Here is a 17,933-nt window from a genome sequence, read left to right as displayed (position 1 = left end):
TTCCACAAGGCTAAGACTCGCCTTATTTGTTTCTGATTACATAATTAGAGTGTTACACGGTCAGTGCTTTATTGCTGCGGTGGAATTTAGGCGCATTCAACTACTGCCTAAAAATACAAGAAATGTTATTGATCGGATTATTACCGCTCAGCCACAAATGATCATTTGCAGCTTAGCCATCAACAAAATTATCTAACAAGCAAGTACACAATGTACATAACATTAAACTGTATATTATCTAAAATTCAAAAATTTTCCTTCTCGCAAATTTTTTTAGCGGGAAGTAATTTCATTTGATGTTATATTTGAAGTTTGGTTAAGATTGGCGTTATGGCGGGCGGTTATCAACACATTTACGCTTGGTACACCCTTTCACAAAAATTTATATCAAAAAAAGTAAAAAATTTTCCAATTTTCCATTTAATTGTTCTATACTATTTATTGTGGATATATACAGTAAATTTAAGGAGCAAAAAAAAAATTATTTTATTTACTTCCTTTTCTTTTTCTTTTTCTTTTTCTTTTTCTTTTTTCTTTTTTCTTTTTTCTTTTTTGTTTTTGTTTTTGGTTTTTTTTTAAGAAAAAATTTAATTTATAATGGAAGAAAATCAAGAAAAGAAATATTCATTAATTCAAACAACACCATCATTTAATTCAGATGATGATTATATTAACATGGATACAAATGTAGAAATGACGTCTTTAGATTATTCATCATTACCATTTAGACAAGTAATAGATGTAGTAACATTTTCTCCAAATGGAGAACATATAGCAACTTATGCTTCAAAGGAAGGAAAATTAGTTATATGGCAAATAAAAAATAGAGGATTATATGAAGAAAGAGCAATAAGTAAAATTGAGCCAATATGGCATTCAAATCCAATGTCAACAGATTTGAAACCTCGGGATTATTGGGAGTATAGAAAAAGTTTTGTATCATCATTCACACAAAAATTACGAATGACAAATATAGATTTTGCACTATCTAATGATGGAAAATATGTAGCTTTAAGTTTAATAAAATTACCACAAGACGAAGAAGATCTTACAGCATTCGAATTGGTTCATCCTCCACCAAATAAAGCTACAAAATTTTATACATACATTGTGAAAAGACCACGTGATAGGCCAGTTTTTCGTAGATATTTAATGAGATTAACTGGAACCATTAAATTTACTGAGGACTCCGAATCATTTGTTATATGTAATGTTGAAAATGTTGAAAATAATAATAATTTTACTTCACAAACTGATGAAATTAATTTTATATATGTCATTTCAACTGATAGTTGGAAAATTCGGCATAAACTTGTGATTAATAATTTTACTGATACTTTGCAAGTTATACCTCATCCTTGGTCTCAAATTAATACTGTTAAAAATTCTCTTTTACCTGGACATTTTATTTTTGTTGAACAGGTAAGAATCAAAGTAAAAAAAAAAAGATTGGTCAAATTTTTTAATAATTTCTATAAATAAAAATATATATGTATAATTTTTTTCTTTTTCCTTTTTTTTCGAATTAAAGTGGGATACAGCATTGTTGTGGTCATTATCGACAGGACAATTGGTCTCACGTTTTAAATGTGTGCAAAATGATTCATTTCTTGACGCGGATGCCTCACCAACTTTATTTGCGTTATCACATAATCAACAAATGTTAGCAGCATGGACTTCAAAAGGAGTTTTAACGATATTTCTGTGCGAAGGAGGACTTGTGTTCGCTTCATCATTACATAATACAAACAAAATTGACGTGTCGTTAACTAACTTAAATAAATTAGAAATTCATTGGTTAGAAGATGATGAACATATAATAACAACTTGCTCGACTGGAACAGATTCAGCAGAGAATTGTGTTCAGATTTGGGATATTTATACTTGTGAAATTGTTAAAAAATTTAATAATATTAAAAGTACTTGTTTATTTGAACCAAATGGAAAAAATATTTATGTAACCTTTAAGGATGATTTACCTAAGTTACACGAAATTGAAACTCCAAAATCTTATCAAATTCAAAATTCAAAACAAAAAATTATTGGCAAACATCATTTTTTGGAAAGTGGCTTTAATAAAATTTATGAGTATAATAGTAAAGAATTATTATATGAATATCCTTCTGGTTCTAAAAATGAATCAATGCTTCATGACGATCATCCTATTGTAGAATTACGTATTGAACCTTGGCTTATTTATGCTCCTATTAAATCTGGATTTTGTTTAGATCCTAATAGGGAAAGAGTTTTATTTATTGGTCATTATACTGTACAAATTTGGATATTTAAAAACGGCGAACCTCCACGTTTACAATTTATCTGGTGTCGTCCAGTAAAGGTGAGTATAGTTATATATATAAGTATATCGAATTTTTATCCAAATTATATTGAGAATTTATTATTGATTTATTGATTTTTTAGAATAAAAAGGGCCAAACTTCAAGAATGATATACGCCACCATCGATGATGCCACTCTTCGGAGATCTGATGATGGTCGGTACGTGGTAGCACTTCGATGCCAAGTTAATGAGCAAGATCATAGAAGTCCCTCAAAGTAAATAATTAATTCTCTTAATCATTTAATTTTAAATATAATTTATTAATTAAATAATTTTATTTATTATAGGGTAAACATTCACCAACCACCAGAACTTAGTAAACCTCCTATAAGGTTAATGACAGTTGTCGTAGAATCCGAAAATATATTCAGATTTGATCTTTTATTGCCAGATGAGAATGAATCTGGTACTTTTGATATTGTGTCAAATGCTGCAAGATCATTAGGTTATTTGGCTTATATTGAAAGATTAAATTGGATTCAAATTAGTTCTAAAAGTATACGCGATCATTTTAGGAAATTACTTACACAATGTCAAACGGTAATTTGTGATGCGATACACAATCATTCACATGTGTTCAATCATATAGTTGATGGTCAATCACCATTAGAGATATTAATTAAAGTGGATTGTTCATATGCTGATAAGTTGATCAAAGAACATTTGAAAACTGATAAGCATATACCAAGATTTCATGACCCTGATAGAACAAAATCAGCATTATCTAGAGCAATTAACCTTGGAAAGACAGAAGTTGTACATTTATTATTAGATTACTACTGTAGAAGATGTGAAGAAAATCCTATATCATGGACAATAACTGTAGTACCAGCATTTGCATCATTGAGAACAGTTTATCCAGATTTTGCATTAGAATTTATGAGAAGAATTAGCTATTTACCTGTTAGAGATGATATTATTAGAACAGATCAAGAAGAAAATTATGCTTACGCGAAACTTGAAGAATTAGAACGTGAAGCCGAAGAAAATTTATGGCAAAGATTAATGACGTGGTGGTCAAAAAGTGAGAAAGAAATTGATAGACAGATAGAAAGTGCAACTGAATTGGTTAGAATACCACATAAAACACATCCAGCTAGAGAATGTGTTGTACCTCTTCCAGACTTTACTGTATATAAACCTACACCAAAAAGTATGCAAGAACCTGTTGAAACGAGTAAGTTTCCATTCATGCGTAGAATATGGAATTATATGTTATATCGTAAACATAAATCGCCTTTTGTTGAAGAAGCTTTATCGGGTAGATATGAAATGTTTGGTGAACCTGCTATAGAAGCTATAATTAATTTTAAATGGAGAAAATTTGCTAGAATAAGAGCATTTTTTTTGTTATCCGCTTATTTATTTTATGCGACTGCATTTTTGATTGGAGTATCGATTAAAGAGGATAATATAATAAGAAAAATTGCTATGATAATTGTACTATTTATTGGATCTGCATATTTTGGATTGGAATTAATGCAAATGTTTGGACAATTAGGAAGTTATTGGTTTAACCCTTATAATTTGTTAGATTTGGCTCGTAGTGTATTTCCTATGGTTGTTGCTGAACAATATATAAGAGATGAAAAGCCATCTGAAGGGTTACGTGGTACTGCTATGATGTTTGTTTACTTAAACTTTGTAAGTAGATGATGTATTTTGGTTTGAATTGGTTTATTATTCTCTAATCTGTTTAATTTGTTTAATTTGTTTAATTTGTTTATTTTAGATATTACAATTAAGAATGTTTAGAAATATTGGAGTACCGATTTTCATAATATTTCAAATATTTAGAAAAGTTTTTTGGGTAATAGTAATTATAGGTGGAATGGTATTTGCTTTTGCGCATATATTACATATTTTATTAAGAGATGGAGGTGATCCAGGATCGGATTTTGATAAATATAATACTTCTCTCATATCCGTTTATCTATTTTTGGTGAGTCTTTTTTTTTTAATTTGATTTGATTTGATTTGATTTAATTAAATTTTTATTTCTTATTAATTAGGTTGGAGAATTTGGGCCGGTTGATCATTTAAAAGAGAGGGTTACAATAATTGTAATGATAGTAGTTTTCACTTTTGTTAGTGCCATAGTATTATTGAACGTGTTAATTGCTCTTATGTCTGATGTGGTAACTGAAACTAAACTTAGTGGTAAACAAGCATGGCTTAAGCAAAAAGCTGAGGTATTTAATTATTATTATTATTCGGTACGTGTGTTTATAAGTGTGAAAATATTAATTGAGTTTATCTATAAACTAACAGATTATTGCAGAACTTGAAATGTATACATTTACACCAGCACAAAGAAGAAGAAAAGATTATTTTCCTTCGTTAATTTATTATTTCGCAAATCCTGATAGTATAAAGAGGTATGAGAAAATAGATAAAGAAGAAGAGGAAGAAGAAAGTGAAGAAGAAAGTGAAGAAAAACAATCAGAAGACGTATGTAACATTTACTATACACTCTATATATTTTTTTAATATTACCGAACCTTATAAATAATCTATTCATAAATTATGTAGGTAAACCATCCTTTACAAAAACCCGAAGGAATGGATGATATATCAGAAGTAAAAAGATCATCCACTCTAAAACTTAAAAGAGGTGCTACACTTAAATTAATTTAATTTATTATTATTATGTATCTTTGTATGTATAGCTAAAATTAATATTCAGCATTAATGTTTTTTTTTATTAATTGAAGTTTTTTGTATTAAAAAATACTTTTATACTTATGATTTTTTTTCGTTAGTAAAAATAATAATTTTTTAACTTGTATAATTAAAAAAAATTAATTAGATAATAAAATGTAAGATGTAAGATATAACCTGCTGGAACAAATCATATATTATCTATTTTTTTTTAATAGGAAAAACAATAAAGCTTTATACAAATTCATAAAAATTTAAAATAATACAATATGAAATGTCCGAAAAAAGGATGGTATAAAAACTACTTTTGGTAATAAAATAATTTACAAAGAAAAAAAAAATCCCTCCCTACATACTTCTAACATTATTAAACAATAAAGTTAAAAGAAATGTTAAACTAAAATAAATTGTTCATCTCTATTTTTATGTTAAATGTTTTTAGATTTTTGATTTATCCCAGAGGTTAGAATAAGTTACATAATTATGTTTTCTCCTCGCGTACATTATTATTACAATAATTAAGTCGATTAAATCGGAACAACAATTTATAACATCATCATTCGCTATAAATATCGTGAACATTATCATCATCGTAAACTATTGAAAAAAATAAAATAAAATAAATAAAAAGCGAATTGTTTAATTTTAAAATAATAAGTTTAAGAAACTCACATTCATCTTTATTTTTTCGTAGCTTATTTTTTGGAATTGCTTTGAGTTTAAGTGCCAACGCTCGCGCGTTCATTGCAGCATGAAGGTCCTGTAAAGATATTCGTATATTTACCCAGTCGCGAGTTACACCTATAAAGATCAGAAATGAAAGAAAAACAAATAATAGAAGTCTCTTCAAGAAGACGACCTATTTTGAAAAATAAAATAATAAAAATATTAATAGAGTTAAAAAAAAATTTTCTTAGGAAAATGTAAATACCTCTGCAGCTAGTAAATGAACATTTGAAGTAAGATTTTTTAAATCTTCCTCTAGTCTACTTTGATTAGTATGAAATTCCGAAAAGGTGGTTTGAAGCAATTGCTCGTAATGTTTTTTCTAAAGCCAAAAAAGTTATTATTATCGTAACATCAATAAAATTTAATAAACATTTAAAAATAACCTTTCAATTATACACACCAGATTCCCAACTGTGTTAGTGAAATGATCCATAGTTAAATCTAATTTCTTTGAATGAGAGTTGACTTTTTCAAAAATTTCCTTGAATATTTTACTTTGCTCTTCAATGTATCGCTTGGTGGTCGATTCAAGTGTAAGAATACCTCTATATAAAAACATATATGTACTCTGATTTGGTCCGCCGATTGGTAAATTAATTTTACCATTGTTATCATTTTTATAATGCTTACGAGTTGGTTTTTCTTTTGTTGATTCTCTTCTTCGCCTGTCAGGTTCTTGAACATTATAATTATCGGACAGAATATCAGATTCTGTAACAACAATAGGGCATTGATCAATATAACATATTCCAGGATTTATTATAAGTGAATCATCCTGAAAGATCTTAATATTTAAAAGATCATTCTTAGGACAAACTCCGTATTCAAAAATTCTCTTAATCTTGTCTAGATATGCTTTAACACCCATGTTTTGATTATTTAACTTTGTAATTCCATTTCCTTGATTCATGTGAGCTGGAAGTTCATCTTTCAAATTGTCAAGATATTCCGAATTTTTTCGAATTTCTTTTGATAATTCGTTTAAACCTTCTTCAGTTGATTCAATAGAAGCTGATAAGATTTGATCATCATCGGGTTCATCATTCAATTGACTTCCTTCTTGTGATGTTGATGAAGCTTGTTCCTGTTCTTTATTCCACATATCTGTCTCACTATTTCCATGAACACGAAGTAAACTAACTGGACAATAATGATGGCGTCCATAATGTGTCTTAAAATCAATACGAATATATTTTGCAAACATTATAGGAGCTTTTATATTAAAAATCTAAAGAGAAAAAAATCATTAGTTACCAATATGCAGAATGAAATCAATTATAAACGAGATCAAAATTATAGTAAACCTGTAATTCTCTAGAGTTCTTTGCACGATATTCACCAATAACTTTCCAATCCTCTTTTGGTGGATACCATTTACTTATAGACATTCGAATGTCTTTGAAAGTAGAAGCAAAAAATTCGAAATTCGCTAATACAATGGTATCCACAAGAATTGGATAACATAATTCTACAACGATATAATTCTCTACAGAACAATCATTGAGTAAATAAGAGTCTTTGCTTTCAGATAAAATAGCAGAAGTACCCTTCGCTTCCTTGTTTGCTTTTAATACATTAGCGCCACAATCGATTGAAGCATAATTAAAACGTTCTTTTAATTTTGATAAATCCGAAGTATCATATTCTGAAATCAACCCATGAGAAGAATCAACATTCTCGAATACGGCACCAATGTCGCCCTCCTCATCTAAAGATTCTATGGTTTGTGAGTTCTCTGGTGTTTTACTGATTCGTTTTTTTGGTCTTTTTTGATCTGGAGAATCATGATTCTCATTATTATTCTTGTCTACAGGATTAAAGTTTTCATTGATTGATATATTAGTGGATATATTGTTCATTGTACGAGATGAATTTTCTGTTCGATTCTTTTTTGATCTATTCTTATTTAAGTTTTGTTTTCTTCCATTATTGTGTATTCTTTGAACATTCACTGCAGCAGTATTTACAGCTGAAGATATTGTTGGTTCGTTAAAACTTTTCGTTTCACCAGCCAAAAAATCTTGGCAATGTGAACTTGTCCAAATTATTTTGTTTAGAGGATTTACAGCCGGTGATTCTCCAATATGATTTACTATCGATATAGGTTCTATTGTATGAGTGGGAGCAAAGAATGGACCAATTGACATTATTATAAAATTTAAAGTCGATAAGAATCCATTCCAATACATTATTCTATTTCAAATACAATTTATAAACTTGTTCCCTGCTTTTCTTTAAAATTAAAAATAGCTTTTTTTTGTCGGGAAAAACCTTTCTTTTAAGTAAATAATCGAACTAACTTAATTAGGTAAATACAAATACGGTTTTTATTGAAATAAATATATACGGATACAAATGGCAACAAAATTTTTTTATAAATACGCCACAAGGAAGAGTTATGTATGTTATGTAAGAAACTTTCCCACACTTTAAATGCAAAAAGATAACTTTAAAAAAAAAGAAGTAAAAATAAGAATTTCATTTATTTATAATTTGCTGCAATAGTAACCGGGGTACGTTAGGAATAATATGTTAACGTTTTGACACGTAAAGATCATAAAAATAAGGATTGACATAAATATACGTGGTCGGCTGAAAATGATTTCAAATGATTTCCGAATATCTCCGGAAATTATCTTGATTCTAAACAAGTATAAGAAAATAATAAGAGTTTATTAGTATCCTAAAAAAGAAACTTATAGTAGTCGACCCCTCGTGTGGTAGGCAATCTTTTAATTAATCTGCAATTTAATTAATTAATTAAACCATATGTGTAAATATATCGGTGACGATCAAATTTGACGGAAAAAAAAAATTTTTTCCACACACTAAGAAATCATGACAACACTTAATACTCGATATGCTGTATTTCGTGCTTATAAACAATTACTGAGAATTCAAAAAGAAACGTTCAAAGGTATGATAAAAAGATTTCTTTGATAATTAAAAAAATTATATATTTTATAAACGATTTTTTATTTAAAAGGTGATACATTTGCAATAAGAGGTATTTTTATTTTTAAATCTTATCCCTTCATTTACAATATGAATATATAGATTTTTTATTTCTGTTTAGAGGCAAAACGTGAAACATATGAAAAATTTCTAAATAACAAAGATGAAATTGACATAAACAAAATACAGGAGGTTAGATACGAAAGTTTATTACTTTTTTAATTTATAATTCTATTTCATTGCATTTAAATTATGAATTTATATAGTATATAAATCAAGCTAATGAAGTAGCATCAATTTTACAAAAAAATATTGCTCAAGTTATAATAGAAAAAGATCCTTTAGAATACAGATTCAGTAAGTTATTAAATTCTGTTTTTAAATATTTTAATTATTTATTAATTAATAATAATTATTTATGTAGAAATACAATTACATAAAAATCATGAATTGGGTGATAATGAATCAATAAAAAAACTAGAAAAATAAAAAATAATTGAACTAATTTTAATTTTAAACTATAAATTTTTTTAGTATTAATATCTCTTCAAAATTTCAAAAAAAATAAATTACATAATAAAATTGTATATTTAAACTAAAAAATTTATTCTGAAAAGTTTACTTTTATTTGATTTAAATTTAGCAAAAAAAGAAAAAACATATTGCTTATTTATTGCAATAAAAACAATTTGTATATTTATTAAAAATAGTAAAATACTTATATAGTAATTTATAATTACTTTTGTATTTTATTAAAATTTCTTTTTTATTATCTTTTAAACAACTGATTTCCATTACTATATAACTAAAAAAAATTTTGTCTTTATTAGATGTAGTTTTTTTTTAAAAAAATCTATTAATAATACTTTACTCTAAAGATTTATTTAGGTAATATTGTGTTTTTACTATTAATATTAATTTTTTTTAAAGTAAACAAAAAATTTTCTTTCATTTCATTTTACTTTTCTTTTTTATTTTTCTTTTCTATTTATTTTAAAAAATTTTATATTATAAGTAAATAAATATTAATAAAATTATTACTTTTAGTAAATATAAAATAAAAAAAAAATTCAATTAATTTAGTATTTTTAAAAACCTTTAGTAAAGTTTAAAAAATAGAAATAAATTCAATTTATTAGATAATATTTGTAAAATATACAATTTTATAATTAATAAAATTACATATATCTTAAAAAAAAAGAAATTAACTAAGTATAACCATAGGTAAATAAGGTAATATTACTTAAATAGTTAATCAAAATTAACTATTTGTTGCTCTTCTTTTCTTTTACTATATTATATATATAATGAATAGAAGTGCAGTCTTATCTTTTCTCATGGATTATAATAATGCGTAATGTCTGAATAATGTATGTTACAACTTGTGATGTTTAACATAATGCTAGCCAATACTATAATTAATGATATTTGATGCAAAGTGTAATGTATAATATATTGTATTTGACGTAACTTAATAATAAATTGTATCTTATCTCTGCAAAAAATACTTTTTTATTAAAAAAATTTTTAAATATATACTTGTGAAGTACAATATATTTGCTGATCCCATTTTTATAATAAATTATAATAAATTTGATAAACATAAAATTTACTTCTTTTCGTGTTATGACCTATAATTCATTATAATAGAAACAGTTAAAACTGATTTACAAAAGCATAGTAATAACACTTTATTTGAAATTCCTCTTTTACGAAAGAAAACTAATAAAGAAGACCCAAAATTTAATGAAGTATAGCAATATCTTACTCAAGAAAAAGAATTAAATTCAAGTCATTATAAAGTTATATATTATTATTGCAAAAAGAAGTAGTCAAGGGAAAGGTCAGTAGCTTTAAAAACCACTTAGCAAATAAATATTTGGCATATCTCAAAGATATTAGCAAATATTAATATGATAAACTTACTAAAAATACAGTAAATTATATCTGAAAGATGCATTTTTCATAAGATCAAATTCAAATTCCAAAGCTTTAGTATAAACAAACCAAAATTGTAAACTATTTTAGTTCAAATGAGCTACTTCCTTCTGAAATAAATAACCATATTGATTGTTCTTTATTAAAGATATGGGTAATGGTAGGAATTCCTTTTAAAGTTGTCAAAAATCCCTTTGTTTTAGATTTATTTAAAAATTTAAATCTAGCATATATTTCTTCATTTCAAATCACTTTGTCTGGTAGACTTTAAATAAAGAAATTTCACATTAATAAAAAGGTTATATCTGAATTGGAGATAACAGATAGTTTATTAACTTTAAGTAATTAAATTTAATTTTTAAATTATATTACAAAATATGAAATGATAATCAGAGAAAGGAAATTCACAAAAAGTTAATATTTTTAATATTTTAAAATTTATTTTAATTATAATTTATAATATTATTAATATATATACTAACAATATTTAAATATTAATTTTTAGATTTTTAAATATTTATAATTTTACTTATTTTAATTCAAATTCAAATTCAACTTTAAGCAATTCTTTGAATAATGAATATAAAAATTTAATTACATCAAAAGTATTTAAATAAAAATGTATTCAAGAGATTGATAAATTTCAAATATACCCTTTATCACCAGTTTGTGATGAAAGTGTTGATCCACTTCAATGGTAAAAAGTAAATTAAATCCAGTTTCCCAGACTTGTTAAAATGGCGAGGAATTATTTGGCTATACCTTTTACCAGTATTCCTTCAAAAGAATGTTTTTCAATTAGTAAAAATTTAATTACTAATAAGCATAACAAATTGGCAGGAAAAATTATAAGATTTTGCATGTGCTTAAAATTAATGTTTCGAGTTCATTAAGTGATTTATTTGAATAATTAATTTTAATTTTAATAATATTAGGATCATTGTAAAAATTTTAACTAACTAATTTTTAATTTTTAATTTTAACAATTATTAGAATTTGCTGTTGTGATTTATTTGAAATTCAAATAATTAGTTTTTTTTAATAATTAATATAATATAATATCAATAACAATATTAAATATTAATATTGCAAATATTTTTTAATAAGTATTGCTAACTAAAAATCCTTGTAAATTGTAATATAAATAATAAATTAAATTATTAAATTTGAATAAATTTGAATCAAATTTTCAAATTAAATCAAATTAAATTTTAAATCAAATTCAAATTCAAATCAAATTTTTAAACTAAATCAAATCGAATTTCAAATTAAATTCAAATTTGAATCAAATTTTTAAATTGAATTAAATTAATTCAAATCAAATTAAATCCAAATCAAATCAAATCAAATTACAAATCTGTTTTAATAATTTGAAATTTGATTTGATTTGATTTGGACTTAAATCAGATCAAATCTAAATCAAATCAAATTAAATTTGAATTAAATCTCGAATCAGATTTAAATTGATTTGTCTCAGATCTGAATTCAAATTTTTAGATTTGATTCAATTGAATTAAATTCCAAATTTATCCTAATTCAGTCTAATTTGATTCATGCAAAATACTAGGATAAATGTATAATAGAATCAATGAAAACTGAAATATATGAAGTAAGAATGTAAGATATAAAAGACTCATTAAATAAAAGGGATATAAAAGGATGCCGTTTACTTCTAATAGAGGTCACCGTAAAATTTTTAAGATTTATATGTAAATTCACCTTACTCCAAATTTTTCTTCTACTAAGTAATTTTACCACCTTTCCAGTTACATTTTTAAATTACATATATTTTTACCTTACAAGTTCAGTAACATTTATAATTGAATAAGAATATTAGAATTACATGACTGACACCATGTTTTATATGTAATAATACTATTACAATGTGCACATTTTCCATTTCCTGATCTAGGCCAGTGAAGACAATTAATATGATATACTAGGATAGGATTTTTGGATATTCACTATCATTATTATCTGTCATATTATACTGACTCCATAATAATAATAAATAGCTGTTTTCCAAATTCCTATAAAATTATCTGCTTAACTTGTGTCTTTCTTCATTTAGCCTCAAATTGGTACTTTCTCATGTACTAAGGCTCCAAACAGGTCAGTTTGGTCTGGATTATAGACGGTTTGGATTAGAGCCAAAATCCATAAGAACTGAACCGAAAAACTGGCGGTCCAGTTCGGTTTAATCTAATTTTTATAAAAATGTGAAAAATTGAATAGCCGTCCATCTAGTGATCGTACAAAGTTGTGCCATATATTATTGGATTTGTTTCGACGAGACGCGTCGAATAGTGGTAAGATCATGTCTCTAGCATTGATAGATCACAAGTTAATCTACGCTAAATAATTTATTAATAATTGGAATTAGTAAACCATCTATCGTGCTAGAGACGTGATCTTGCACCATTCAACTGATGTCGGATGAGCAAATCAATAAATATAAATTTGTCTGTATATGATCGCTGTATGGCAAATAATGTCAAGTTTTGCATTTTTTTAAAATTTTCAAGCATTAAAAATTAAAAATTCCAATACATAAATTTATTCGTTGTCCAATGATCGTACAAATATAAATTAGGACTCATTGGATTCGTCTCGATAAGATGAGTCGAATGGTGGTGAGATCATGTCTTTAGCATCAATAGATCATATGTTAATTTCAGTTATGCTAAATGATTTATAAAAAATTGGCATTAGCAAGCTATCTATTGATGCTAGAGACGTGATCTTACCACCATTCGACTCATCTCATCGAGACGAATCCAATGAGTCCTAATTCATATTTGTACGATCATTGGACAACGAATAAATTTATGTATCAGAATTTTTAATTTTTAACGCTCGGAAATTTTAAAAAATGCGAAACTTGACATTATTTGCCATACAGTGATTGTATACAGACGAATTTATATTCATTGGATTTGTCTATGAGGACCGTGAATAGGTCTTTAAGATCATATCTCCCCCACTTATTTAATAGATGGTTTCGTCGCTTTAATTCAATTATTTATAAATCATTTTAGGGTAGGTTAATGTGTGGTATATCAATGCTAGAAATATGATTTTACCACCATTCGACGTGTCTTATCGAGACGAATCCAATGATATATGGCTTGACTTTATACGATTGCTAGATAGATAGCTATTTGATTTTTCGCATTTTTATAAAAAATCAGATTAAACTGAACTGAACTGCCAGTTTTTCAGTTCTAATACCTGAACTGAACTGAACCAAATTTTAAGCCAATTTTGGATCAGTTTCCCAGTTTAGCCTGAACAGTTTGGAGCTTTATTATATATACACCGGAAAGGATTTATTGCTCAAAAAATGACTATCACATAGTACTTACCAAAAAAATAATGGAAAATGATGCAAAATTTCGCTAAGGTGTTAAAAAGGTTATAGAGGTAATCGTAAGTTTGTTGAAGGATAGGGTCAAAGTTAATGACTCACCAGATAGTAGGAAAGCAAGGACAAAAAAATTTATTAAGAAGTAGCTGTATGTATTACACAATCATTATTAGTATAGTCTTCATGTATCAGCAGAGTTACGTCCTGATCATTGTATTTATTTTTTGTCTTTGTATTAATAAAGCGAGACTTTGCATTCATCACACATAACATTGAAACATTTCTTTATCATAAAAAAATTTATCAAACATGTCAGTTAATGAAGTTAACCCAACTGACCTGAGATAGCGTATTACAAAACTTGAGGCTGAGAATGTAGAACTAAGAAAGGAGAATACTGTGATCCTTGATCTTAAAACAGGTTCTCACTGTTTGATGCTAAGATAGCTGAACTTAAGCGTAGGAATGCAAAGACTTTAAGAACTAATGAGAGAGGCGTGATGCTAAACTTAAGGCCAGAATCGAGGAGTTAGAGAAAAACAAAGCAGATTCTTCAGCCGAGAATGTTAGGCATGATGAAGAAGTTGCTGAACTAAAAGCTGAACTAAGGAATGGTGATGAAGAAAGCAAATAGCCAACCAGAGTCATTTGTGAAGTAGTTGTTAATGCATTACAGATCAGTATAATAAGACCACTTTTCTGCCATCTTGTTTGAGAGATCAGAAATTATTGGAGGTAGAGATCCTGGGCGAAACCGAAATATTTAGTCATTTGACTAAACCGAAATAGTTTAGACATTTAAAATTAAAAGACGAAATGCCGAAATTCAATATTCTATAGTATTTCCATGGATTTTTTATAGATTTCCATGGATTTTTAATTATTAATAATTACTTATAAAAAAAAATAATAATAAATTTATATTAAAATATAATATTTTTTAAAGAAATATATAAAACTATTATATATATAATATAATTTCATATATTTTTATAATAAAATTATAATTTTATATAATTAAAATTTAAACTTAAAAATTATTACTATATAGTTTAGTCAATGACGAAACCGAAACTGGTTGGTGACAAAACTGAAATTTTTGGTAAAAAGAGTTTAGCCAGGTATCACTAATTGGAGGATAGGAAAATGGAAGTTTTTTTGGATGATACACATAAGAAAAGTGTTAGTAATGAAATAAGGCAATGCAATTTGGAGAAGATAATTCAACATGAATCAACTGTCCCTTCCAATTTATCGCTTGTTACAAAAATTTCTCTAAAAAATAATAAAATCAAAAGTATTACAAAAACTTTTTCCTTGAAAAATGATCAACAAAAAACTATTATTCTGTTAACTATCAACTTACGGGAAAAGGGCTACTATAAAAAGTTTTTATTATGGATATAGTGATTCGAAATATAGTACAGTAAAGTTAATTAGAGATAATAATGTTGAGTAAAACATCCCGCTCTCTACCATTTTTTACATTCATTTTTCTTAGCCAGCCGGCTTTACAAAAATATAATAAAGATTTTACTTTAAATTTTTTAAATGTATGTGCATTTTATTTTACAAGTGATATCCCATCTAATTCTAATTTGCAATTATTAATAAAGTTTGCAAAATGTTACCCATTTTTAAGAAAATTATTGAGTTTATACTGTAAATTATAGAAGACTAAAAAATATATAGCTTTTGACCTATCATATCTATTGAAAATATTAAAGTTTTCACTAGATTTTTTAATTTTTTTTTTTTATGAATTTTTTGTTTATCTTCCACAAAGAACAACGAGTGCAATGAGAATTATAATCATTGCAATAAAAATATAACTCCAATTCTGTAATTAACATAATTTAAATTAATCAAACAACAAAATTATTCAATTCAGCTCACAAATTCTTACCTCTGAATCAATACCTCTTTCCATCACAGATTCATGTTTAAACTCAATCTCTTTGTTAACAAGACTAAAGTTGCTGGAGAAACTAGGGGGTTTTGGCAAGTTGGCAAAATGCCAAAATAGTGAAACTTTGCCAAAACTATATGAAAGTCTTATTAAAAAGTTGGTGAAACTCTGGAGAAAAGCGAAACCTAATGAAACTTATTATAAATGCTGAAACTGCCAAAACCTTGCTGAAACTATAATAAAACTATAGTAAAATCTTAGAGAAACTAATTGTAGAATTTTGGGGAGGTTTAGGCAGACAACCTATTTTACCCTCAATTAGCTTGTTCATGGCAACAACCTCTTTATTCATAACTAAGATCTCTTTGTTGACAAATTTGCATTTAAACTCAATCTCTTTTTTAATGAAACTGAGTTTACTTTCAAGGAGACCTATTTTATCCTTAATTAGCTTGTTTGTGGTGACAGCCTCTTTATTCGTAACTAAGATCTCTCTGTTAACAAGTTCGAAGTGACATTCAAACATTTTATTCATTTTAGTAAGCTCCTCAAACAGAACCCTGGAAAATACTTATATAGGTAAGGTCCCAAAAATTTTTCTAACCTAATTAAATTTTTATTATAACACATATAATTTATAAAATATATTTATTAATTAATATATTTTATTAAATCCAATTTTAAATATGTTGTGAAGCTAAACTAAACATAATATACAAGTAGATTAACAATATTCAATTAATAAAGTTAATAAACAGTAAAAGAAAAATTCGAAATTAATACTATTACAAAAAATGTAAATTTCTCCATAAGTATTATACTTACACCCATAAAAATTAATATGTAGATAGTTTCGACCTTGCTGAACAATTTTCAATTAATTTAGAAAGTCGATTTCATTTGACCAAAGGGGTGTAATTACGCTCTGAAGTTGTAAACGGAGAAATGAAAAATTCGGAAGTTAGTACCGTTATGAAAAATGCACTTTTCTCCATAAGTATTATACCCACACTCATGAAAATTAATATATAAGTAGTTTCGACCTTGCTGAACAACTTTCAATTAATTTAGAAAGTTGATTTCATTTGACCGAAGTGGTGTAATTACGCTCTGAAGTTGTAAACGAAAAAGTGAAAAATTTAAAAGTTATTACCGTTATAAAAAATATGCTTTTCTATATAAATATCATACTTAGCCTTATGAAAATTAAAATACAAGTAGATTTAACTTGCTGAACAAACTTACTTAAGCATTAAAGATAATTTGATATAACCAAAATGGTGAGTAGTGAAATTATATTTTAAAGTAAACCATATTTACAGTAATTTTATTTAACAAAATAAACATGTATAATATAGTAATTTTATATTAAAAATAATACACTGAGTTTAATAAAAATTAAAAAGATACTATTGAAAGATAATTAATAAAACATTGAAAAAAAAACCGAAATCTCATCAAAAAAAAATTTTTGTTTGTGTATTTATATAAAATTGTGAAATGTAGTACAAAATTAACACTCACCATTAGTGAAAATAAAATAAAAATTAATTATAAATTCAATATATAATATTTTAAAAAGTTCTATAAATATGAAAAATAAGCAACTAAAAACTCTTAGTATTTTAAAATAATACCAAAAATATGCAATTTAATTATCTTACATAGTATAAAATTTTCTCAAAATTAAGCATTATAAAATTCTTACATCATAAAATTTTTCTATGTTGGCTAAGCATCTTGGTACAGGGTACGGCATCTGCTTTAAGAGTTTTGGATGATATAGGAATAGAGGGTTCTTCCTCCATTTGACCTACTTCTGATTCAATTTATGCTACAAGCTGCTGTAATTGTGATTGGATTCAGGATATGCATAAATTTCCATATCTGTCAAGGCGTTTTCTATAGAACTGGACGCGTAATTGGTTTGTTGTGATAACGTCATCAAACTTTGCTTCCAGATGTTTTCAACCCCTGACCAAGCAAAAGTTGAAAATGTTGAGAGTACATAAGTACAATAAAGAGGAAGTGGTA

General features: G+C 26.2%; 3 protein-coding genes across 3 annotated transcripts; 2 read left to right on the top strand and 1 right to left on the bottom strand.

Moving 5' to 3' along the window:
- Positions 1–597: 597 nt before the first annotated feature.
- OCT59_021564 (uncharacterized protein) lies at positions 598–4,977 on the top strand (the record flags this gene model as incomplete). The annotated part of the gene is made up of 8 exons (XM_066146609.1): positions 598–1,422; positions 1,532–2,338; positions 2,422–2,555; positions 2,628–3,984; positions 4,073–4,282; positions 4,353–4,532; positions 4,612–4,791; positions 4,873–4,977. 8 exons carry the CDS (start codon positions 598–600, stop codon positions 4,975–4,977), a joined length of 3,798 nt encoding a protein of 1,265 aa, XP_066005728.1.
- Positions 4,978–5,557: 580 nt separating this feature from the next.
- On the bottom strand, positions 5,558–7,877 carry OCT59_021563 (uncharacterized protein; the record flags this gene model as incomplete). Its single annotated transcript, XM_025322662.2, has 5 exons — positions 5,558–5,598; positions 5,674–5,860; positions 5,933–6,049; positions 6,131–6,958; positions 7,035–7,877. The coding sequence occupies 5 exons, from the start codon at positions 7,875–7,877 to the stop codon at positions 5,558–5,560; spliced, it is 2,016 nt and encodes a 671-aa protein (XP_025165791.2).
- A 691-nt stretch (positions 7,878–8,568) lies between these two features.
- Positions 8,569–9,207, top strand: OCT59_021562 (uncharacterized protein; the record flags this gene model as incomplete). The annotated part of the gene is made up of 5 exons (XM_025322661.2): positions 8,569–8,647; positions 8,717–8,737; positions 8,807–8,877; positions 8,952–9,042; positions 9,110–9,207. The coding sequence occupies 5 exons, from the start codon at positions 8,569–8,571 to the stop codon at positions 9,172–9,174; spliced, it is 327 nt and encodes a 108-aa protein (XP_025165790.1). The 3' UTR covers positions 9,175–9,207.
- Between the last annotated feature and the right edge of the window lie 8,726 nt (positions 9,208–17,933).

Source organism: Rhizophagus irregularis, chromosome 30, assembly GCF_026210795.1.
Source record: "Rhizophagus irregularis chromosome 30, complete sequence".
NCBI lineage: Eukaryota > Fungi > Glomeromycota > Glomeromycetes > Glomerales > Glomeraceae > Rhizophagus > Rhizophagus irregularis.
Note: the sequence above shows the minus strand (reverse complement) of the source record. Positions and strands in the feature narration are given on the sequence as shown.